A 21,785-nucleotide genomic window follows, 5' to 3' on the forward strand; every position below is an offset into this window, starting at 1 on the left:
TGGTAATATAAAATTAAAAATGCATGAAAATTCAACATTAAAAATACTTAACAAAAATAATAAAAACTTAATTAATAAAATTAAAATTGACCAAATCAACCCAAACCTTAATCAACATTCAGATCTATTTAATCAATATATTCAACATAATTCGAATCAAAATAATAATTATCTAAAATTAACTAACAGCAAACATAATTTAACTAAAAATCTAAAAAGTAAAAATAAGAAATTAAACTATAAATCAAACTTTAGAAAACTAGAAAAACAAAATAATGTTTTACAAAATAAAATTAATAAATTAGAAAACATTATTAATAATTTTATAAACTCACAAAATCTAGATTTAAATTATAAATCAAAACCAAATTTAAAACAAAACTTTCATAAACTTAATTATAATAATGTACCTTTTAATTATAAAACTAAACAATAATAATAATAATAATAATAATAAAACAACAACAACAATAATAATAATAACAATAATAATAAAACAATAACAACAACAATAATAATAATAACAATAATAATAAAACAACAACAACAACAACAATAATAATAATAATAATAATAATAATAATAATAATAAAACAACAATAACAGCAATAATAACAATAATAACACAATAAATAAATAACTAAACAATAATAAATCATGTATGACTTGTTTGAATTATATGACTTGTCATGTTCATGCATACTTATCTATTATTTAACATGTCATGCATCTTTTCTATATGCTACTAGTTTAGAACGGTTAGTTAAAAAGGTTTACCAAACCATAATAACATAGCACCGGAATGGATTAGGATGATAGTACGTCAAGGAAACTCTGTCGAAGGCATGTCTAGGTTGAATATGGAATTCTACCTGGTGCACTAGACTTAGTGGATCTGACCGAAGCTACCCCAGTCAAACATGGGCTAGTTAGACCAAAATTTAGTATTAAGTTTTTTGGGCAGGAACAGTTTGGAAAGTCTTCAGCAAGTGGTCTAATGATATTCAAGTAGGTCATATGCATCGCCACTGAACTGAAACTTATCCTTAGGACGCCTGCTTGATTAACCCAAAGCTAAGTTTGAATCTAACATGGGTTCAATAACCTTTTTCAATAAAATCAAATTCAAACTTAATTCAAACTAAATTATTATTAAAATTATTTAAAAACTTAATTAAAATGATTTAAAAACTTAATTAAAATTATTTTAAAACTTAATTAAAATTATTTAAAAACTTAATTAAAATTATTTTAAAAACTTAATTAAAATTATTTTTTAAAAAAAAACTTAAATAAATTATTAAAATTATTTTAAAACTTAATTAAAATTATTTTAAAACTTAATTATTTTTAAAACTTAATCAAAATTATTTTTAAAACATTAAATAAATTAATTTAACTTTAACCTTTAAAAAGTAATTAATTAAACTTAAATAATCATACTAAATTGAAACTATTTTTTTAAACCAATTATTAATCTAACAACCTACAACCATAGCAATTAAAATTAATTAATAATCATTGAATTTTAAAATTAATCCTTTATTAATTAGTTAATAAATTTAAAATCAGTAAACTAAATATTAGTTCAAATAATGTTACCATTAATTAATCATTCATTTTAACCCAAAATTAATTTAAGTTAAACTAAAATTCAATTTAAGTAAAGTCATCTCACACAATTATAAGATTACCATACTTGAAAATTTAGAATGGGTGAGATGCTAAGAAAATTAAAATTTAAACTATTTTCTTAAAAAGGATTTTGAAAACTTATAAATCTATTTTCTTATGAAATATTTTTCAAATCTTGATTGATGATTGATTGAGTGTATTATATATAATTATTGTTATTCACCGCCTAAGTCTTTAGAACCTTAAGTCAATCGTGACTCTTAGACACACATAGAAAAGTCTTCCTTATGGATAACAAGGATATCTAAAAAATAGTGTCCAGTTAAGGGGGAGAGACTTGGTTGAAGGACATATTTTTAAAATCATGCTTTTGAAAACATATTCTAAAAATATTGTTTCAAAACACTCTTTGAAAATTACTTGATAAAACTTCTTTACAAATTTTAAAAAAAAAATCTTAAAATCTCTTAATCAAATATTTTTTTAAAAAAAAATATATATATTACTTTTACAAAATTCTTCTTCAAGCATTATCTTTTCAAAATCATATTTTTCAAATTCATACTTTTTGAAAAATACTTTGAAAATTACTCTAAAAACTTTATGTTTCATACTTTGAAAATACTTTGGATATTTTGACATTCATATCTTAGTAAACCAGTAAAAAAAAAAAATTTGACAAAGTCCAAGCCTTGGAATATCTTTTTAAAATCCTTGAAAATATTTTTAGCCTTGAAATATTTTATATTTATTTTGAAAATGGTATTGAACTCAGATTTCAAATACTCTTTGGAAAGAATGCTTGATAAAAACGCTTTACAAATAATTTTTTTTGGAATTTTTGAAATTTTTTAATTAATATTTGATGCATGCTCACTTAGATAAATACATCTTATTATTGTCCTTCAAAAGGGTGGGAGAATACCTTAGAAAATATCTTGGAAATGTTTAAAGGTATTCTATCATTGTTGGTGCAAAACTTAGGGATCCTTAGCAATTAAAAGTCATTTATGAAGGGTTCTTTTTGTTGTATGACAAAAAGGGGAGAAAAGAGGTTTAAGTTAAAAATCTAAATCTTTTTAAATTGACCTACATTAAACATATTTTTCAAACATCAAAAAGGGGGAGATTGTTGGTGCAATCGACCTCCTAGGTTTTAATGTCAGACAAATATGTTTAAGTAAGAATGTTTTAGTATGGAGATTGATCTAGGGAAGTCCTAGTTGTAGGCTAGGCAAGGGAAGTCCTAGTTAGAGGCTAGGCAGGGAGAGAAATCTCAGTGTATCGTGGAAGCCAGGTGGATAGGTCTGGAGGACTTGATCCCTGGGTAGCCGAATACTGAGTCCTAGTTGTAGGCTAGGTAAGGGAAATCTCGGTATGTCGTGGAAGCCAGGTGGATCGGTCTGGAGGACTTGATCCCTGGGTAGCTGAATATTGAGTCTTGGTGAGTGAAGCCAAGTGGAGAAAATCCTAAGGGGTGGTAACCTTAGGTAAAGAGAAGTCTTGGAGGAGTGAACTCCAAGCAAGGTTGATCGGATGGTTTCCGGTCGACCATGCGCGGTCGATCGGACCAGTGGATCTCGGTAAATCTAGGTTTAGGTTTACTATTGTTTTCTGTATTACTATTATTGTTGTTGGCTAATATGGTATTGCAGGAAAAGTCTTAGTGGATCAGGCGATCAGACACTGAGCAGGCAAAAGTCCAAACATGTCTGGAGGAGCATGTTTGGCAGGTAAGTTGAGGTAAACAACTGGAGGAGTGACAGTGAGGTCGGGTTCCCAAAGGGAACAACCTAAGGTCGCTGATCCAACTAAAGAAACCGGGAAGGTTTCCAAGTTGAGATCAAGACAGTCCTACTATCTTTATACTACTCATGCATTATATATTACTGTTCTAATCTTTGTGTTGCAGGGATACTTTGCTTAACTCTGTGTTGCAGGTATAGCCGGATCGGTCGACCGAACGAGGGATCGGTCGACCGAACCAAGTTGACTCAGCACAGATCAGTTATGTCAACACCGATCAGCAGCAAAGGAAATAGAAGCTGATCGGTCGACCGAACCTGGGGATCGATCGACCGATCCAATCAACATTAATTGCCCATTAATTCATGATTCTGGCAGACTTCGACGAACAAGGTAAAAGCTTGTTCGATCGACCGATAAAAGGGTTCGGTCGACCGAACCATTGAAGGCCAGTTAATGCAGAATTTACGAGCCAGCGTCAGATTCCAGCTGTGGGTGATCGGAGCTGGTTCGGTCGACCGAACAGAGGGATCGGTCGACCGAACCTCAGTCCACCTATAAAACCAGGCTCGAAGACAGAGGCGAAGATAATTTTTCTGAAAAACCAAAACTCTGTTCTGCAAGCAATTTGAGCTACACGTCTTCGTTAATTCAGCAAGCCACATTGCCCGGAAGTGCCGACCACAAGCTTTGTCTTTCAATCTTCTTGTCGGTATAACTTTACTTTTTGCTTGCATTGTATTTAACTTAAGCAAGATAGTAGGGTGTTACTATATCTTGCTCATACTTGTACGATTTGCTTCTTTTCGAAGGATTTCGGAAAGAAGAAATATAGTGATTGCCCATCGGTGCGGTCAAGGACCGCGGGCCTTCGAGTAGGAGTCGAGCTAGGCTCCGAACGAAGTAAAACATTTGTGTCTCTATTTACTTTTCGCTGTGCACGACTTTGATTTAAATACGAAAAGAATAGCTTTTAAAAAGAAGCGATATTCACCCCCCCCCCCCCACCCCCCCACCCCTCTATCGCGCTACTCGATCCTATCAGTTGGGTCGGTCGGTCGGCCGGGTCGATCGGTCGGTCAGTCGGGTCGGCCGGTTGGGTCAGTCGGTCAGCCGAGTGGGTCGGTCGGTCGGTCGGTCAGCAGGTCGGTCGGTCGGTCGGACTGCAAGTCGGTCGATCGACAGCAGAGCAGGTCTTGACAGAAAGGAAGACCAGGTCTGTTTAGAGCAGAATGACCAGGTCTGTTTAGAGAAGATCTGCAGAACAGAAGACCAGTTCTGCAGAGCAGTCTCAACAGAGCAACAGGTCTTGACAGAGCAGTAAGGTCGGGCAAAATCCCGACCGGGCAAGCTGACCGAGGCATGCAAGTAGCAGTTTCCTTGAAACAGATTCGCCCCCACCTCCGACTGTGCTTCGAGGCTTATTTGGGTGGTCTGTTTCCCAGGATACAACGGTCTGACCATGAACTCCACCAAGCACTGGTGGTCATGGCGAACTGAGTGGTACCCGAATGCTACCGTGGGTAATGCCCGCACACAATCACACACAATGCGATGTGCAAGGTAACAATCAAGTGTGTGTATCATTTTGTTACTCCACACATCCATCCATGGACAATCTGTGACTCCGTGAGTACTTAATAATAATTTTTTTAAAAAAAAATTACTTCCTTTAGTCTAAACACTAAACCCTAGATCCTAAAATAAATTAATACTAGATGCTCGTTAGTTGGCCATAGATAAGTGTGTATATATATATATATATATATATATAATTTTGTTACTCTACACATCCATCTATGGGCAATCCGTGACTCCATGAGTACTTAATAATAATTTTTTAAAAAAACCACTTCCTTTAGTCTAAACACTAAATCCTAAAATAAATTAATACTAGATGCTCATTAGTTGGCCATAGATAAGTACCATATATATAAATAGAGAGAGAGAGAGGAATATTAGCGTGCACAATGCGCGTGGGTGCCTCTCACACGGGAAGGCGCCTTCGATCATTGGAGGAGCCTCCCCGCGTGAGAGGCGCACATACGTGTTGTACCGGCTAACAATTTATAATATATATATATATATATATATAGCAGGGTGATACCTTACACACCCAGGGTGGGTGACCATTATGGGCGCTTCTCACACGTGAGGGCGCCTACGGTGACCGCCCACCGTGGATGTGCAAGGTAACCCTATATATACCACGATGGGCGATAACCGTAGGCGCCCTTACGTGTGAGAAGCGCTCATAGTGGTCACCCACCCTGGGTGTGCAAGGTATCACCCTGCTATATATATATATATATATATATATATATATATATATATATATAGCAGGGTGATACCTTGCTCACCCAGGATGGGTGACCACATGTGTGTATATATATATATACCTTGCACACCCAGGGTGGGTGACCACTATTGGCGCTTCTCACACGTGAGGACGCCTACAGTGATTGCTCACCGTGAATGTGCAAGGTAACCCTATATATATATATATATATATATATATGTATATATATATAAGATTATATAATTATAAATAATCTAACTACTATCAATACAAATAAGTAAAAGATTATAAGATAATCTCTTTCACTTCCCTTTCTTGTTCTCTCCTCCATAAAACTTCACCTATGTTCAATGATTTCACAATAAATATTTTCTTTTTCTTTTTTCATCTCACAAGACTTGCAATTGATTGCTGTCATTGAATGTTAAGATTGGCCTGGAAGGAATCATCTCTGCACTGCTTGCAGTGCTGTGTCACGGGCTGGACAACATCCTGCTCAATAAAGCTTTTACTTATTGCTTCCATACTTACATAAAAGGCCATTGCTGATTGACCATTTTAAGTTCAGACCTTTATATTCCAAAATACCTAATCAGGTTTTACTTTTCATTACAGCAACTGAACATTATAGACAAGATTCTTAACTGAGAATTTCTCGGTGCAAATTTCTGAAAAAAATCCACCATCAAATTATGCTGAATCCAAAGGCAAATTACATGCTAGTGTTAGAAGAAGTGTAACCTTATCAAATTAGACCACCTTCCAACCTACTGCTCGGAAATACTCTTTTAAAGCCTGAACCAACTAACTGCCAAAACTTTGTTGGACCACTGCCTGATCAATTAAAGTTAAGTCCCAACAAAAATGCATATCATTTCTAAGGGGGAAAAAAAACTTCCAACTGTTTGCAGAAAGCTCACAAACAAGCTAACATCACCATTGTGTCTGTTGTTAAGATAGATTTTTCTCAAAACCTGTGCCTGTTACAATCATGAGAGATAGATGCAAGGAGTAAAGACACTACCAAATCGAGGGCGCAACTTTATGGATCTCAGATCTATTCACCAACTCTTTGCGCAGTGATAGTATTACATTAGTGTTTTTTTTTTTCATTTGCAGATTTGATTCCCAGAGAACTCAAAATGCATGGCACAGAGATGAGATAATAGCAACGGAGTCTCATCATGAAGTATTTAGACTTGTGAATTGATAAATTTATTGATAAGAAAGCATCATAATTCAATGTAGATAGCCAGACCTTCACACTTCTTCCTAAATAAGAACATTGACAGGGTTGAAGTAGCTTATGAAACATTCAAGTGAACCCATCTGTACTTACCTCAGAAGCATAAGCGGCATGTCTTCACGCGATCTAACCAGCAGTAAGTTTGGCATCAGAGAGTTTGCAATTCAATTTAACGATGATATACCATTGCAGATGTAGAATTCCATGAGCATGAAAAGGGAAGGAAGTCATAGCTATATGTCTAAGGGTTTATCCACATTGACATTGCTATCAGGGAGGCATCCTGCAGCACAACTCGTCTTTGCGCTCGACTCGATAGCCGAGGACAAGCCTTTATAGCTACTACTTCCCTCACTTAAGTTTCTATGCCTCTTTGATCTGCTAAGCTTGGAGATGGCATCTTTATCTTCCTTGTCTTTGGCTTTAGTTTTTGCAACTACCAGACGTATGATGCTGCTGCGGCAGAAAGGGCAGGTTGGTGATGATATACACAGATTCATGGGGTTCTGCTTATTGTTGTGGCAGCAGAGTGCGAGCATGCAATGAGCACACATCTTATGGCCACATTCTTGGACCTCAATAGTACACACTTGATCAAAGCAGATATCACAGAGCTCGATATCACTCCCCTGCAAGGATTTCATATATGAAGCTAGTTTTACAAAAGTGGAGACTCGTCATTACTATAATCAGCACAAGAAAGAATATCTGCCAATAAGATGTTCATTAAGACCATGAGAAGTCATGGGGAACTGATCTAGAAAAAGAAAAACATAGATAGAACAATCCTGGTGAGATAAGACTAGCTGGGTGTGGACTTGTATACGCTTACATGGACATGAAGGATGAGATACTATGGTTGATCCAACAGTCAAATTGCATGTCTTTCTGTAATTTGACAGCTTAGGAAATTAGAACAATGCTTCTTCAACAACCAATTTTTTTCACCATAACTGTTGGCAACTAATAAGAAGCCATATTCGTTATGACTATTCACACATCAGAAAGATAATCATTGAACTTCAAAGTGAGTTATGTTTAGTTTCATAACATCACAAGAGGATAAAAGTTTTCATGATCCAATTCTAAGGTCTATTAGTTCTGCTGCATAGTTTTCATATATAGATATAACAAAGGGATGCAGTTGTTTCATTGAAACTGAAACCCTAACCAGGAAGTTTAGAGTACCTCAGTAGTGTTCTCATCAGCATCTGTATCAGAATGTGTGGGAGATGGCAAGGAACACGATGTTGCCTTCAATAATTTCTTTTCCCTTTCCCTGTTAGCCTCCATTAGAGCTGCCTCTAACAGAGCCTTTGCATCTGGGTCAAGCTCACTGATGAACTTTAATGGTGCTGGCCATACAAGAGGTTCAGCTGCTGATGGGTTCAACAGAGCTGCACATGCTTGATGGCCTCGCTTGAGTGCAACAAGATAAGGTATTCTTCTGTAGTTACCACAGTCAGGAAATGTACTCCTTTAGAAAACTTGTTAACATTGTAACCATCAAGCCGTATATAACTTACTACATTGCTGCATATAAAGCTCATAGGACCCTAACTACACTTGCAAAAACAGTGTGCGAAGCTTACGGACCCTGATGAATCTCTCTGAAGCCTATCAGCTCCCCATGCAAGCAACTCACGAATACAGTCCAAGCTTCCATTCCTAGCTGCTAAGTGCAAAGGGGTGCTCCCAAGGTATCTGCGGTGTTAAATCTTTTAATCACATAGTATTATGTCTCTCTGGAAGCATCTGATAAAAATCTAATAGCACTAACTAATCTTACGAGTGCCTGTGGATCATGTGAAAATAATGAAAACTCTAACTCACCCATATCCACCAGCAATGGAGGAGACAAGAGCACCATTGTCTAACAAAATGTGCACACAATCTGCTTGTCTCTGCCTTGCTGCCAGATGCAAAGGGGTGGCTCCATTGCCGTCTCTCACATTTACAAACCGAGCAAATCCCCTTTAACTCATAAGAAATTTAAAGAGAAAAGTAAGGAATCAGTTAACTTCCAGAAGAATGCGACTTCTTGAGAGCTTGATCCAATTCAACCGACAAAAAGATGAATTTTTACAAGCATTCACCATGAATCAGAAATAGGTGCGGTTTGGGCCGATGAGAGAATCACTCGGAGACAATCGGAGCGACCAAAATAAGCAGCATGATGCAAGCAAGTCCTTCGATTTAACGAATCAAACATTAAGATCTAGAAGATAGAAAGAACAACAAATCAATTTGGGCATCGCAGCTCAGAAATGTGAAACTCAAGACATCAATTTGGCTCACGTTTGCCTCGGCTTCAAGGAGCTTCTGCACGCAGGCGAGCTTCCCGTGCATTGCAGCCAACATCAACGGAGTCTTTGCTTAATAAAAACCAAGAAGAAGTAAATGGGGGGAAATCACACGAGAGAGACCAAACGCTGCAAAATTTTGAACTTCCTCACCTGCTTAGACCGATTCACGACATCAGGATCGACAGATCGATCCAAGATAGCCGACAACACCTGAAAATAGTCATAAATCGAGATCCGTTCAAAAAATCACCATAAGAGGGAGCCACGGAAGGGGACGGGACCGGGAGATGGTCAGTGAGAGGGCGAGGCGCACCTCGACGCGCCCATTGGCGGCGGCGATGTGGAGAGCCGAAAGGCGGTCGTATATGGTAGTCCGTGAGAGAATGTAAGGGTTGGCAGTGAGAGATGACTCCACGGCGCCCAAGTCACCGCCTTGGACTGCGGCGAAGAAGTCGTGGTCGTGGCTGGCGCTGGCGCAGCTCAGTCCCTGTCCCATCCAGAACGATAATACCTCCTGAACCTGAAAATGGATATACTGTCGCCCCTCGCCGGCAGGCGGGAGATGGAGGGTGTCGGAGGATGCAGGAGAGCCGGAGAGGGCTATTGGTCCAGTAGAGTGAGCAGGAGAAGACGAGAAGGTAAGAAATAATTAACGTAATAAAGATTTAAGGTTTCCCAATATTTTTTAAAAATGACCCGTAAAGTTTCATTAATATTAAAGTATTCTTAAAATTTATTATTAGGACATATTGAAGGCAAAATAAATGCAGCAGGACCTTTTTTATATTAATAAAATTTTAAATACATTTTAAAATACCATTAAATTATAAAATAAAAAGAATTATCAAAATATTTCTAAAAAATTTTATTTTACTATAAAAATATCTCATTCTAAGATCAACTAGAGATACACTTTTTCTATTAACAAATTTTTAAGCACAGTTTAAAAATTATTAAATGCTAAAGACATTTTTAAAAAATATTTAAAATAAAAGGGCCAAAAAAAACGCCGCATATTAACAAAATATCAAAATGATAAAATATTAAAATAACACTTAAATATAAATTTTTAAAACAGGAAATAAGAAAAAAGAAATTCCTAATTACATAAGTGTCTTCTTTTTTTTATAAAAATTATTAAAAATAAATTTAATATTTAAAATGTACATCTATTCTTTATCAGTTTTGCTCAGATTACTGGAGTTTTTGTTTTTGAGTAATTTTGGTTTAATTTTGATTAAAAGTATATAAAAATATTGGTATAAAAGGGTATTTTAGAAAATTATAATTTGAGTGTTGTTTTAATAATTGGATGATTAAAGGTGTTTATTTTAATTCTATGTTATTTTAAGTAATTTTGTTTTGAGTGTTTTAACATATGAATGATTATGTCGGAAGGAGTATCTTTTTAATATTTTTTAATATTGAAAATAAAAAGCGATCAATTAATTTATGCCAGATAAAAAAAAAGGTAAGCGGATGCGGATCCATCAATATTGGATCCGTCCGGATGCCAATTACGGCCAATCCGATTGGGTCTTGTCGGTCACCAGACCGCTGTCTTGAATCCTTTGGGAATCACGACTCATTGAGTTAATGAGCAGCAGTTTGGTATTTCTTTTCTGAAAAATAATAGTTTTGGGGTTGATCAGTCCGAAAACTGAGGAAATAATAGGCAGAAAATATGATTCTACGGTTGACTGAACAAAAAATTCTACATTGTCTTCGAAAATTAGGTGCATTTGTATGGGGCCGGGAAGAATTTTTTTAAGTTAATCCTGTTATGTTTAAGTCAGTTTTCAAATCAGTCGAGAAGAATAATAAAAATCAACAGTAGCTAAGAGGGTGTAAATAACGAAGTATCGCGTACTTACGTCTGTAAATGAAGACCTTTTTTTAAAATTATCATTGTAGAGTTACGTATGCGTTTCAAAACATATGCACATTTTTCAAAACATTCTAAAAAAGATAAGTCAAAAAATATATCTCTGATATCTTTCCTTAAACGAATACTTAAATATATAATGTGATAAGCTAGAAGCTTCCAAAGTATGATTTGTATGTTTAGACATGCTATGTTGTCGGTGATACAAATTTCTAAAAGAGTACGATGATATAAATAAGTGGGTCCCACTTATAGATCAACCAAAAGTCACTCGATAGAGATGATCTAATTCGATCGTACTAAATAGAGCTATCGATCTATCTTTCACTTGACTTTTCTATTGCTGGATGACTACCTTTTGTTTGACTGGACATGTCGTCTGATCGACAGAGACAATAGATCAAAAAATTTACTCTCAATCATAAATTTTCAGAAAATGATAGTTCGGATTATCATATCCGATTGATATTAAATATCTAATCAGCCAACTTCATCTTAGATTATTGACTATTTTAATTTTGATCTCTACCTTAAATGTTCTTTCCTACTCATGTAATCCATTTTTAATGGGATCCTCTTCATCACCGTAAAAGTTAAAAATTAAAATGCTTTCCTCGTTTGACAAATCGTCATGTCATGTGAACGCTCTCGTTTGACAAATCGTCAACTAAATACTCTCGGATGGATTTTAAGATTTAAATGGTAGCAAACTGGCTATTAGTTTTTATAATGCGTAATAGTGAGTTATTAGTTTCTGCAATATTGTCCCTATTTATTTTTTATTAATTTTACTCATTAGAGAATGATATCTTAATTAAAGTAATATTTTAATAAGTAAAATAAATTAAGAAGGGTACTGGTGGACGCTACATTTTAAATATATATTATTTTATTACAATTAATTATATATAGAAATTAGACTAACTTTTACTTAAATATTATTTCATATTATTTTATTTATTTGGAAGTCATTAAAATAATAGAGAAGCTCACGTGACGTGCGTCCACAAATCTAACATCTTTTAATTATATTTTTTTATTTAAAAAAAAATGCTATAAATAAATCGTAACTAAAGTTTGAACCATGAGGATCTAGATGGCTCCGTCGATTTAAAATAATATTTTAATAAATAATACAAAGATCTCATGACATCTATTATTTTTAAATGTATATGTATCTAGAATAATAACAGGCAGCTGTTATAATGTACAGTAATTCATTACTATGCTTTTAATTTTTACCAAACTGTAAAAAAGTAAAACACTGAAAGATGTCATGTCAGCAATGGCAGCAAGGTATGGTCCGGTTGAATGAATGGTTAAGGAAAGGACATGAGAGCTACCAATTTTGCATCGAAAGGACGCGGCATCCGTAAGAGACTTCAGTGCCAACAAACTTTAGCAGATATTTTTTTTTGCTTTTTCAGAAAAAAGTGATATTTTTCTTTAATTTAAAGCACGCTATTATTTTGACCTCTATATTCAGAGAATAAATTGAATCGAACTGTCGTGAATAAATTAGGTATTGAGACTTAAAGCATTTGTTAAAAACAAATAATGAATAAATTTAAATAATTTATTAACGACAAATGCTCAAAGGCATATATAAAATTTTAGAATTCCTAAAACACATATCAAGATTTCATTATTTTTAAAAGACAATCAACTTACAATTGTACCCTTTTGCATGCATGTAATTTTTTTTTCTCTCTCTCTTTCTCTTTCTCTTTCATCTTTTCTCTTTTCTTCCACTAAATTAAATTAAATTAATTTAAACATCATCTAAATTTTAATAAACAATCCTTGATATTTATTTATTTTTATTTTTATTTTTAAAATTTTATAAAAAATTTAAAAAATATATAAATAGTTAATAAAATATTTTTTATATATATTTTTGCATTATCTTCAATTTTTTAATACGTAATTATAAAAGAGTAAAAAAAAAAAAATTAATAACAAAAGTTAATTTTATTAATAAAAATAATAATAATAATAATAAATTACTTTGGTGCTGGTTTGATCAAACTAGTAATACTGTGGTACTGATTTCTAAAATTAAAAATAATTTTAGAGTTTTGGAAATTTACAATAATAAATAATCCTCTAAATTTATTTAATTTTAATTTTATAAATTTATTTAAAATATATAAAAATAAGGTTAATCAAACATTAAAAATATTTTTCCCTATTTTAATATCTTAAAAAAATTTAATATGTAATTATAAAAGAGTAATAAATAAAAATAATAATAACAATAGTTAATTTTATTAATAAAAATAAAAAATTACTTTGGTGCTGGTTTGACGAATACCACAATAGTATTGATTTGATTAAATTAGTACCATGGTGGTGCTATTTTTAAAAACAGTATCATAGTATTTTAAAAGTTTCAAATCATTTTAAGCACTATTTTGAGGGTTTTAAAATAGTAAAAGCGAGTTTATTTGGACTCATGTTCTCCTAATAAATCCACTGAAGTTGGATTGAGCCCGATCGGAATTCTCTAGGTCTATCAATGAATTTTGATTGAAATCTATCGATGGACTTAAACAACTTGGATTTCTAAATTTTTACAATTAGATGAAAGTATGTAATGTGTAGAAGGTAAATATAATGAGAAATCTTAATCCTGAGTCTCCTGCACGAAGTTATAGGCTTGTAGCAATTTGTACAAAGTCTAAAACTTTTTAAACCTTTTGAACAATGCTAGAAATCCTGTAAGATAATAATGAAGAACACATTTGGACTCCTGAGCACTTTAGAAACCTATATGAGTGGGAATGAGCCCGATCAGAGCTATCTAAATTCATCAATGAATTTTGATTGAAATACATTGATGGACCTAGACGACTTAGATTTCTAAAATTTTATAATGAGATAAAAGTGTGAAGTGTGTAGAATGTATATATAGCTTCTACATACTAATCTCTCTCATCTCATGATAAAATTTTAGAAATCCAAATATCTTAGATTCATCAATAAGTTTCGGTCAAAACTCATTGATAGACGTAGAAATCTTTAATTGGACTCATTCCAAATCTTTTAAGTTTCTGTAGTGTCCAGGAGTCCAAGTGTGTTCTCCATTATCATCATAAAAGATTTCTAATATTGTTGAAATGATTTAGAAAGTTTCAGACTTTGTGTCACATGGGTCTATAACTTCTTGTAAGAGACCCAAAACTAAAATTTCTTACCGTATCTATTTTTTACACATTTAGCACTTCTATCTCATTGTAAAATTTTAGAAATCAAAGTCGGGTCCATCAATAGATTTCGGTCAGGATCCATTGATAGACTTAGATAGCTATGATCGGACTCATTCCAACTCATATAGGTTTTTATAGTGCTCAAGAGTTCAAATGTGTTCTCCATTGTTACGCATGATTTCCAGCATTGCTCAAAAGGTTTAAAAAGTTTCGGACTTTGTGCAAATTGGTACAAGCCTATAACTTCACATAGAAGACTCAGGATAAAGATTTCTCACCATATCCACCTTTTACATACTCCACACTTCTATCCCATTGTAAAATTTCATAAATCCAAGTCATCTAGATCCATCAATGAGTTTTGATCAAAATCTATTGATAGACCTAGAGAGTTTCGATCAGACTCATTCCAACTTCAGTGGATTTATTAGGTGAACATGAGTCTAAATAAACTCTCTTTTACAATTTTAAATCCTTCCAAAAAGTTCTTCAAATGATTTGAAATTTTCATAACACTATGATATTAGTTTTTGAAGACTAGCACCACAGTGGTGCTAGTTTGACCAAACTAGTACCAAAGTGAATTTTTTTATTTATTATTAAAATCAACTCTTGTTTTTAATTTTAATTTCCTGTTTATCCTTTTATAATTGCATATTAAAAAATTGGAGATATTAAAAATAGGATTTTTTTAATGTTATATATATATATATTATTTTTTTATTAAATTTTTAAAAATAAAAATAAATAAATATAGAGAATTATTTATTAAAGATGTTTAAATTAATTTAATTTAATTTAGGAGGAAAGAGGAGTTGCATGCATGTAAATGGGTAAAATTGTATTTTGATATGCCTTTTAGCAATAATGTTCTGAAATTTTATGTTTGCCTTTGAGAATTTACTGATTTATTAAACAATAAATAAATTTAGATAATATGTATTCACCTTATTTAAATAGTCAGTAGGTTGATTAATTTTAGACTCGGTGCTGTTAAGAAAAAAAAAAAGTCATCTCTTTACCTTGTCGGAAAGTAACAAGTCTGATGCTTGTCATAACGTTGACGATGCGACAGAATATTCAACTTCCATTTTCAGTGGTCATCTCAACGTGGACTTCGCTATCTTAACGAATCAACGGAAAGTAAAAATATTTTAACCCCGGATTCCTTGTAGAGTGGAAAAATAGGAGAACGACTTTTAGGCCTTCAGAAAGAACAACGATTAAGTGCTCCAAAGGGTTGCACAGTCTAATGAAACAAAGTATAGGTTGCACAGTCTAATGAAACAAAGAATAGTTCGGACGGAGAGCACTCGATCGAGAGGCTCGCACAAGATACGCCACCAGAAGAGAGTCTCTCAGCTCAACATAATACATGGAACAAACAATAGTTAATACATATGTAAGGAAGGGAGATGAACATTAAAGTAAAACTGAAGCGAAGCAAAGCACAGAATTGAGAAGGAACAAGATTCAATAGGTTGGATAGTAGTATCCGCTTGCGGTGTTGTAGGCAGCCGGCATTCCGTAGGGCATTGTGGGGTTGGCCATGAAGGTGTTATTGATCCTGGCCAAGCTTGGTTGGCCCTGCATACCATCCTTGGAGTACTGCTGCCAGACGAGCTGCTCTTGGACTAACAACTGTTGTTTCTTCTCTATCTCCGCCATCTGAACATAGGAAGGTGCTGGGATACTGAGGGATGCAACGAAAGGGTCCTGCCCGATTGTCTGAACCGTGCCATCAGGCGCGGGAAGGGCAAGCACAGGAGCAGCACCTCGTCCAGGCACCGGCAAGGCCACACTACTCGCACTCCCTGCACTCGCCTGGGCATTAACCTGCTGCCTCACTGCACCTTGATCATACATGCCATTCAGTAGTAATGGATCCAATCCCCCGCCCATTGCAGCCTTCTGCTTTGAGAGATTGCTAGCAGTCTCCACGAGGGCAAGCTCCCAGTCTGCTTTTCCAGGTTCTGCTGCAGGATTTTGCCATGCGGAACTTACTCCAGAATCCCCGTTAGATGAAGGGAATGGTTCCCATGAACCATTTACACCACTGGCTGCTGCCGGCCCCTGGAAAAGGGCTAATGCAAGCCTATTAGAGTGGTCGTTGACAGTCAAGCCATCCTCTCTAAGATCCACCAGGTCAGGTTGGGGTTCCGGTGGTTGCTGCTTGATTGGTTCCACTGTCACCTTTGCTGGCTCTGGCTCTTCTTCCTTGTAGTCAGAAGGTGCAGGAAGAGCTTTGATGCTGTTCATATCCTGCTCTGGTTCTTTGTCCTCTGCAGGTGCAGGGATTGTCTCTTTTAGAGGGCTCTTTGTGCTCCTCCCTCTATCCCTCATAAACTCCTCGAGTGTCTCCAGAAGCTTGTCAGTAATGCGTTGCACCTCTGGGTACTCAGAAGACCTTGCCACTCCTGTATCCTTGCACCAAGCATAGAAAGCACACAGCTCATCAATCTGCTTTGCAGCACTAGCATATGCCTCAAATGATTTGACACAGTCAGGATACTCCATGTCAAAGAAGCGGTTTAGAAGAACAGCTAGTATCTCACATATATCCGCGTAAAGCTGAAAGCTCTCTCGGACAAGAGGGTAAAGAGCAATGAGAATCATCCTACAATGTTTTGCATTGCCCGTGGGACGACAAGCAAGGAAGCGCTCAAGTAGCTGTTGCAAATGGTGCATCCTGCCAAACACCCTCTCTAGCTTCATGTCATTCAGTGGTGTCAGTGGCTTCTTCTCTTCCCCATTCTGGCGTTCTTCATAATACACATCTCTGCCATTACTTTGAGGGGATGAATAAGAGGACCTTCCATAATTCCCATGTGCATAAGGATCATGGTCACCAAAATCAGATCCATTTCGTTGAGGGGATTTCCAGCGGTTGGTTCTAGATTCATTTGAGTGTTTGCTACCACCACCTTGTTTCCTTTCATACATTATGCACTCTAACCGCTGATCCAAATAGAGTGCATAAGTGCGAACAAAAGCAGAGTGATCCCAGGAATTGGAATGTGCCTCATCGCGGAAATCAGACATGTTTAAGAGACGGGTTCCTCTCCTGGTGGCATAAAGAATCTCATGTTGGAATGCAGGATCCCCATCGACCATAAGACGATGAACAAGAATCAGGGCTTTGAGAGCCACGACCCAGTCATGGGTTTTACTGAGCCTCCTTGAAACACTAACCATGCAAGCACTAACATAACCCCTAGAGTGGGATGTAAGGTTCAGAATCTCATATAGGTACTTCTCATTAGAAGGTTCATCGTCATGACTGGTTGCCTTGACAATAGCCACATCAAGTTCAGGAGCCATGTTGCTTGAAACCTTGGCCAGGCCAATGCTAGTCTGGTCCTTCATTGTTCCCAGAGCCTTTCTGATGCTAGGTGCCATTTCTTCCCTTCCCGTAGACTATCTGCTAACTTGTATGTGTGCTTCTTTATATCCTTTTAGTAAGGTGTTGCCTGGAGAATTTTATTAGTGTCAAGCACGAGAAGCATAATAACTCACTGAATTTGCTCAAACAAGAGTTACAAGAAGTTACAATTTACTGTTGATAAATGTCTAATATACACATATAATAATGTTCATCATGCATTAAGGCGAGAAAATTTTGAGGCAATTTGCAAGGTGACATAATGCCATGGACTTGTTCTGGCCATTGTAAACTGAAAAGTAGAATCCATTTTCCTTTCAATAAATCAAGAACCAAAATGTCCAAAAAGCAACCAAATCGAGTTAAACGAGAAGATTCTTTGTAGTGAGAAAGAGCTTGCAACTTGTCGGTAGAAGACAAATCAAGGTACTAGATCAATACTTATGTCCAAATGTGTTGTGTAAGTTCAGGATGCGATAATGTACAAAACTTGTAACAGCCTTCCAACACGACAAGGGAAAAACCCACTGTGTACTCTTAGATGATCATTCTGTCACATTAATCTTCTTTTTTTTCTCCTCGGATAATTTGACACACCTTTAGTTGTTCATAAACTAGCAGTTAGCTGAAAAGAAATAATGGACTAAAATTGACCACTCATCCCATCGATCCCTGTTACAAAGAAAATGGACTACATTCTACATGGATCAAAGGCTTGAAAAGACATTGAGATCTCCAGTAACTTCAGCCGACTAATGAATTCGCAGAAGATTTTATATAAGAAAATAGAAACAAGAAATGAACTCAGAAGCAGCTTTGACCGCAGATCTGAATCGGCTCTTAAATCTATTAACATCTAGATGGTTAAAATTAAGACTAACAGCAGTAGCAAACTCACTGGCAGGTCTATAAAGGATGTTCAATAACGCGACCAGATAACGAGAGCATAAACAATCACCTGATCACGGCGACCTCTTTCGCCAAAGCTAGTCTTTTCACACGCTGATCTCGATTTTGAAAAGAGTGATCTAGCCGACGCCCAGATCTGCTTGCGACCTACGAGTCTCCCCTCACAAATCCCTCAATTTCCGACGCCGTTGGCGAGAAAACCAGCGGCAATTGCGATGGCGCTACTCTTCTGCTTGTCTCCAGCTTATCCTTCGCTTTTGGTTGGGGATATCGTCGGCAATGGCGCAGGGACAGGACGAGAGATTTGGTCAGAAATCGCCGTCGAACGCAGCGGCTCGAGCAAAACCAGCAGGCAATAGAGCGCTCGAAAATAAACAAACAAATAAATAATAAAAATAAAGGCAATGAAGATGCGTATAGGAGGAATTAAGAGAGGGGGTGGATGTGGTGACATAAAAGAGTCTAAGCGATACAGACTATCAGCCGTTGGATTTTCTCCGCCGAAGTTGTGAAGATATCGCATAGTAAGATTGGTGCGGGGTTGTGCAGAGACGGGAGTTGGGTACAGCTCAGCTCGGGGTCGGACTACGGGCCAATCGAGAAGCGACACGATTAAATAAAACGGTGGGTGGGATATGAGCGTAACGGATTCGCCGATATAGAAACAAGGATTTTTTTTGTTGCCACTCTTTGGTCTTTGCCGGGTCTAGTGGTGTTACTAATTTTGACATAGTTTTTTAATATATAAATAAGGGTAAAATTTAGAAGGACATTATAAAAAAGAGACCCTCACTATATTTTTTCATATAAAAGATATCCTTATTTCATTGTTATTGTAATAACTATTATATTATTTTATAATAAATTAATTCAATTTAATTAAAAAATAATATAAAAATATTTTCATATCATTTTTCAAAACAGTAATAATTATATAAATTTGATCACAATCTATTTAGCTTGATCAAACAATTATAGAGGGGATAGCAGAGTTGGTATTCAAACATGACTTTTCGATTCTTAACAGATTTAAATATTGATTCAAATTATCTCAGGTCTCCTGAGACTAGATTTCTTGGTTCATTAAAAATAAAAAAAAATAGATTAGAAGATGAATTACTTATAATTATAATTAGATTATGATCATGATTTAATTGTAACTAGTTGTTATCTCTCTGAGTCCACCGTCTCTTAGGATATAATTTGGACTGGGACGGATGACCAAAGGCTTCTAGAGGCGGTCAACGATAGACAAATGGTCAGATTATTAGGTGTCGAGCAAGAGAGGCCTTCAGATAACTTTCAGCTATTTTTCTCAATCTAAATTATAACCTAGAAGATGATGAATCTAAAAAAAATTAATCACAACTAACTACGATTAAATCATGGTCATAATTTGACAATAATTATAAATTATTTATCCCTGATCTATTCTTTTACTGACCAAAAAATCTAACGATTTATTTGACGCTTAAGGGCAGTGCCCCTGATGGACCCCACCTACTCCCTCAGAGGTGAGAGCACTGCCCTTAAGGACAGATTCAAATTAACTAGATCTGACCTCCTACAAAATAAATAGATCATTCGGCTAATACTGAATAAATCTATATAATTTATCTCCTTTTAAAATATATAGCAACATCCTAAGGGACTATTTCACTTTTGACCATTACATCCAATTATTATACCAATTATCAGAAAGTTCCTATAATAAAAAAATAATATATTTTTTTTATTATATAGTATTTTGAGCAAACTAAAAAAATAATTTATTTTGACATATTATATCAATTACCTTATATACTATATATTATAAGAGCTCCTCTATCATTGTTAAAAAAATTATTGAAATAAATGTATTTTTTTATAAGAGAATATGATGAGTCATCTATTGATTTATTTTTTGAAAAAAAATATTATTTTATTTTTAGGTGGGTAAATGAATCAAGTCGTTCGTGAGTTATTCGAAACTCGATTCGATAAAAATTCGTTTGAACTTGTTTAATGAGACTCGTTAAGATAAACAAATCAAACTCAAACTTCACAATACTCGACTCTTTAGCTTGTGAACACGTTCGTTAAACTCATGAATAAACTTTTAAATAAAAAAAAATAATAGTTTTGATATTGAATTTATAGATTTTGCATTCTACTTATGAAAAATATAGATAAAAACAATAAATAAATTATATTAAATTTATTTATTAGAATAAAATTATAAATTATAATAAGAATATTATAATTTTCTCTAAATATATAATTTACTTTTTAATAAATATTTAAATTTATAATTTATATTTATTAAGCTCGTTTAGGCTCGATAAAAGTTTGAATAAACTCGTGAACCATGAATATATTTATTAAATAAAGCTCGAGCATGATTCAATTATAAACGAGTCAAGCTCAAACATTCAAGAGTTCGACTCGACTCGTCTCGGCTCGATTAGACCCTTATTTTTTTTATATGAGAATAATTAGAGATGCCTTTTGATTCCGACTTTATTAATAAAGACTCTTATGATTTATTTTATTTTTATATATACTTAAATTTTATATCATTTAGAATGTTGTAAAAATGTAAAATGGATAGAGTTCGATAATAAATCTTTATCTCTAAGCAAAGCTTTTGGTTGATATGGATCGCATGTCATGCTCTATCAGAGGGAATTAGAAAATAATAGGCCATGATCCAATTATAAAGGAATAGTTTGGTACCTGAATTCGTTTTTTTAATATTAGACTACAGTATTTGTTTTGATATTTTTATTTATTTATTTATTTTGTTTTAAAATTGAAAAAGAAGTGGACTGCATCAGGTTCACATTTACGCTGACCCCCCTGTTTCTGGAAACCTCAGCTCCACTTGCGACATATCCTACGGTTGCGGTGGACTCCGCCACGCAACGCACACTGGGAACTGTCCGATCGTAGACGGACGGTTGTGATCCCTTCCAAGGCCCGTCCGCGTCGTTTTTGCCTTGCTTCTGCAGCGATTGACCTGGACACCAGCTGTCGCGAGCAACTCACGGAACGCGTTACCAGATATCGCGATGAGGAAGAGATGACGTCATGAGAAATCTGCTGACCAGGCTCCATCGGTCCATCCTTTCGCTAGCGTCTTCGATGGAGATACGAGCGTGGAATTAACGTGTTTCCTGTTTCTGGTGA

At 35.0% G+C, this 21,785-nt stretch overlaps 2 protein-coding genes across 2 annotated transcripts; both read right to left on the reverse strand.

Moving 5' to 3' along the window:
* Window positions 1–6,879: 6,879 nt before the first annotated feature.
* On the reverse strand, window positions 6,880–9,858 carry LOC122002528 (E3 ubiquitin-protein ligase XB3-like). Its single transcript, XM_042557729.1, has 8 exons — window positions 9,546–9,858; window positions 9,383–9,442; window positions 9,225–9,296; window positions 9,023–9,144; window positions 8,760–8,900; window positions 8,523–8,630; window positions 8,115–8,373; window positions 6,880–7,555 (listed from the first exon to the last, which is right to left on the reverse strand). Exons 1-8 carry the CDS (start codon window positions 9,726–9,728, stop codon window positions 7,160–7,162), a joined length of 1,341 nt encoding a protein of 446 aa, XP_042413663.1. The 5' UTR covers window positions 9,729–9,858; the 3' UTR covers window positions 6,880–7,159.
* Window positions 9,859–15,576: 5,718 nt separating this feature from the next.
* On the reverse strand, window positions 15,577–18,901 carry LOC122002529 (probable clathrin assembly protein At4g32285). The gene is made up of 2 exons (XM_042557730.1): window positions 18,667–18,901; window positions 15,577–17,796 (listed from the first exon to the last, which is right to left on the reverse strand). Exon 2 carries the CDS (start codon window positions 17,723–17,725, stop codon window positions 15,800–15,802), a length of 1,926 nt encoding a protein of 641 aa, XP_042413664.1. The 5' UTR covers window positions 17,726–17,796; window positions 18,667–18,901; the 3' UTR covers window positions 15,577–15,799.
* Between the last annotated feature and the right edge of the window lie 2,884 nt (window positions 18,902–21,785).

This window comes from Zingiber officinale, chromosome 7A, assembly GCF_018446385.1.
Source record: "Zingiber officinale cultivar Zhangliang chromosome 7A, Zo_v1.1, whole genome shotgun sequence".
In the NCBI taxonomy this organism is placed as follows: domain Eukaryota; kingdom Viridiplantae; phylum Streptophyta; class Magnoliopsida; order Zingiberales; family Zingiberaceae; genus Zingiber; species Zingiber officinale.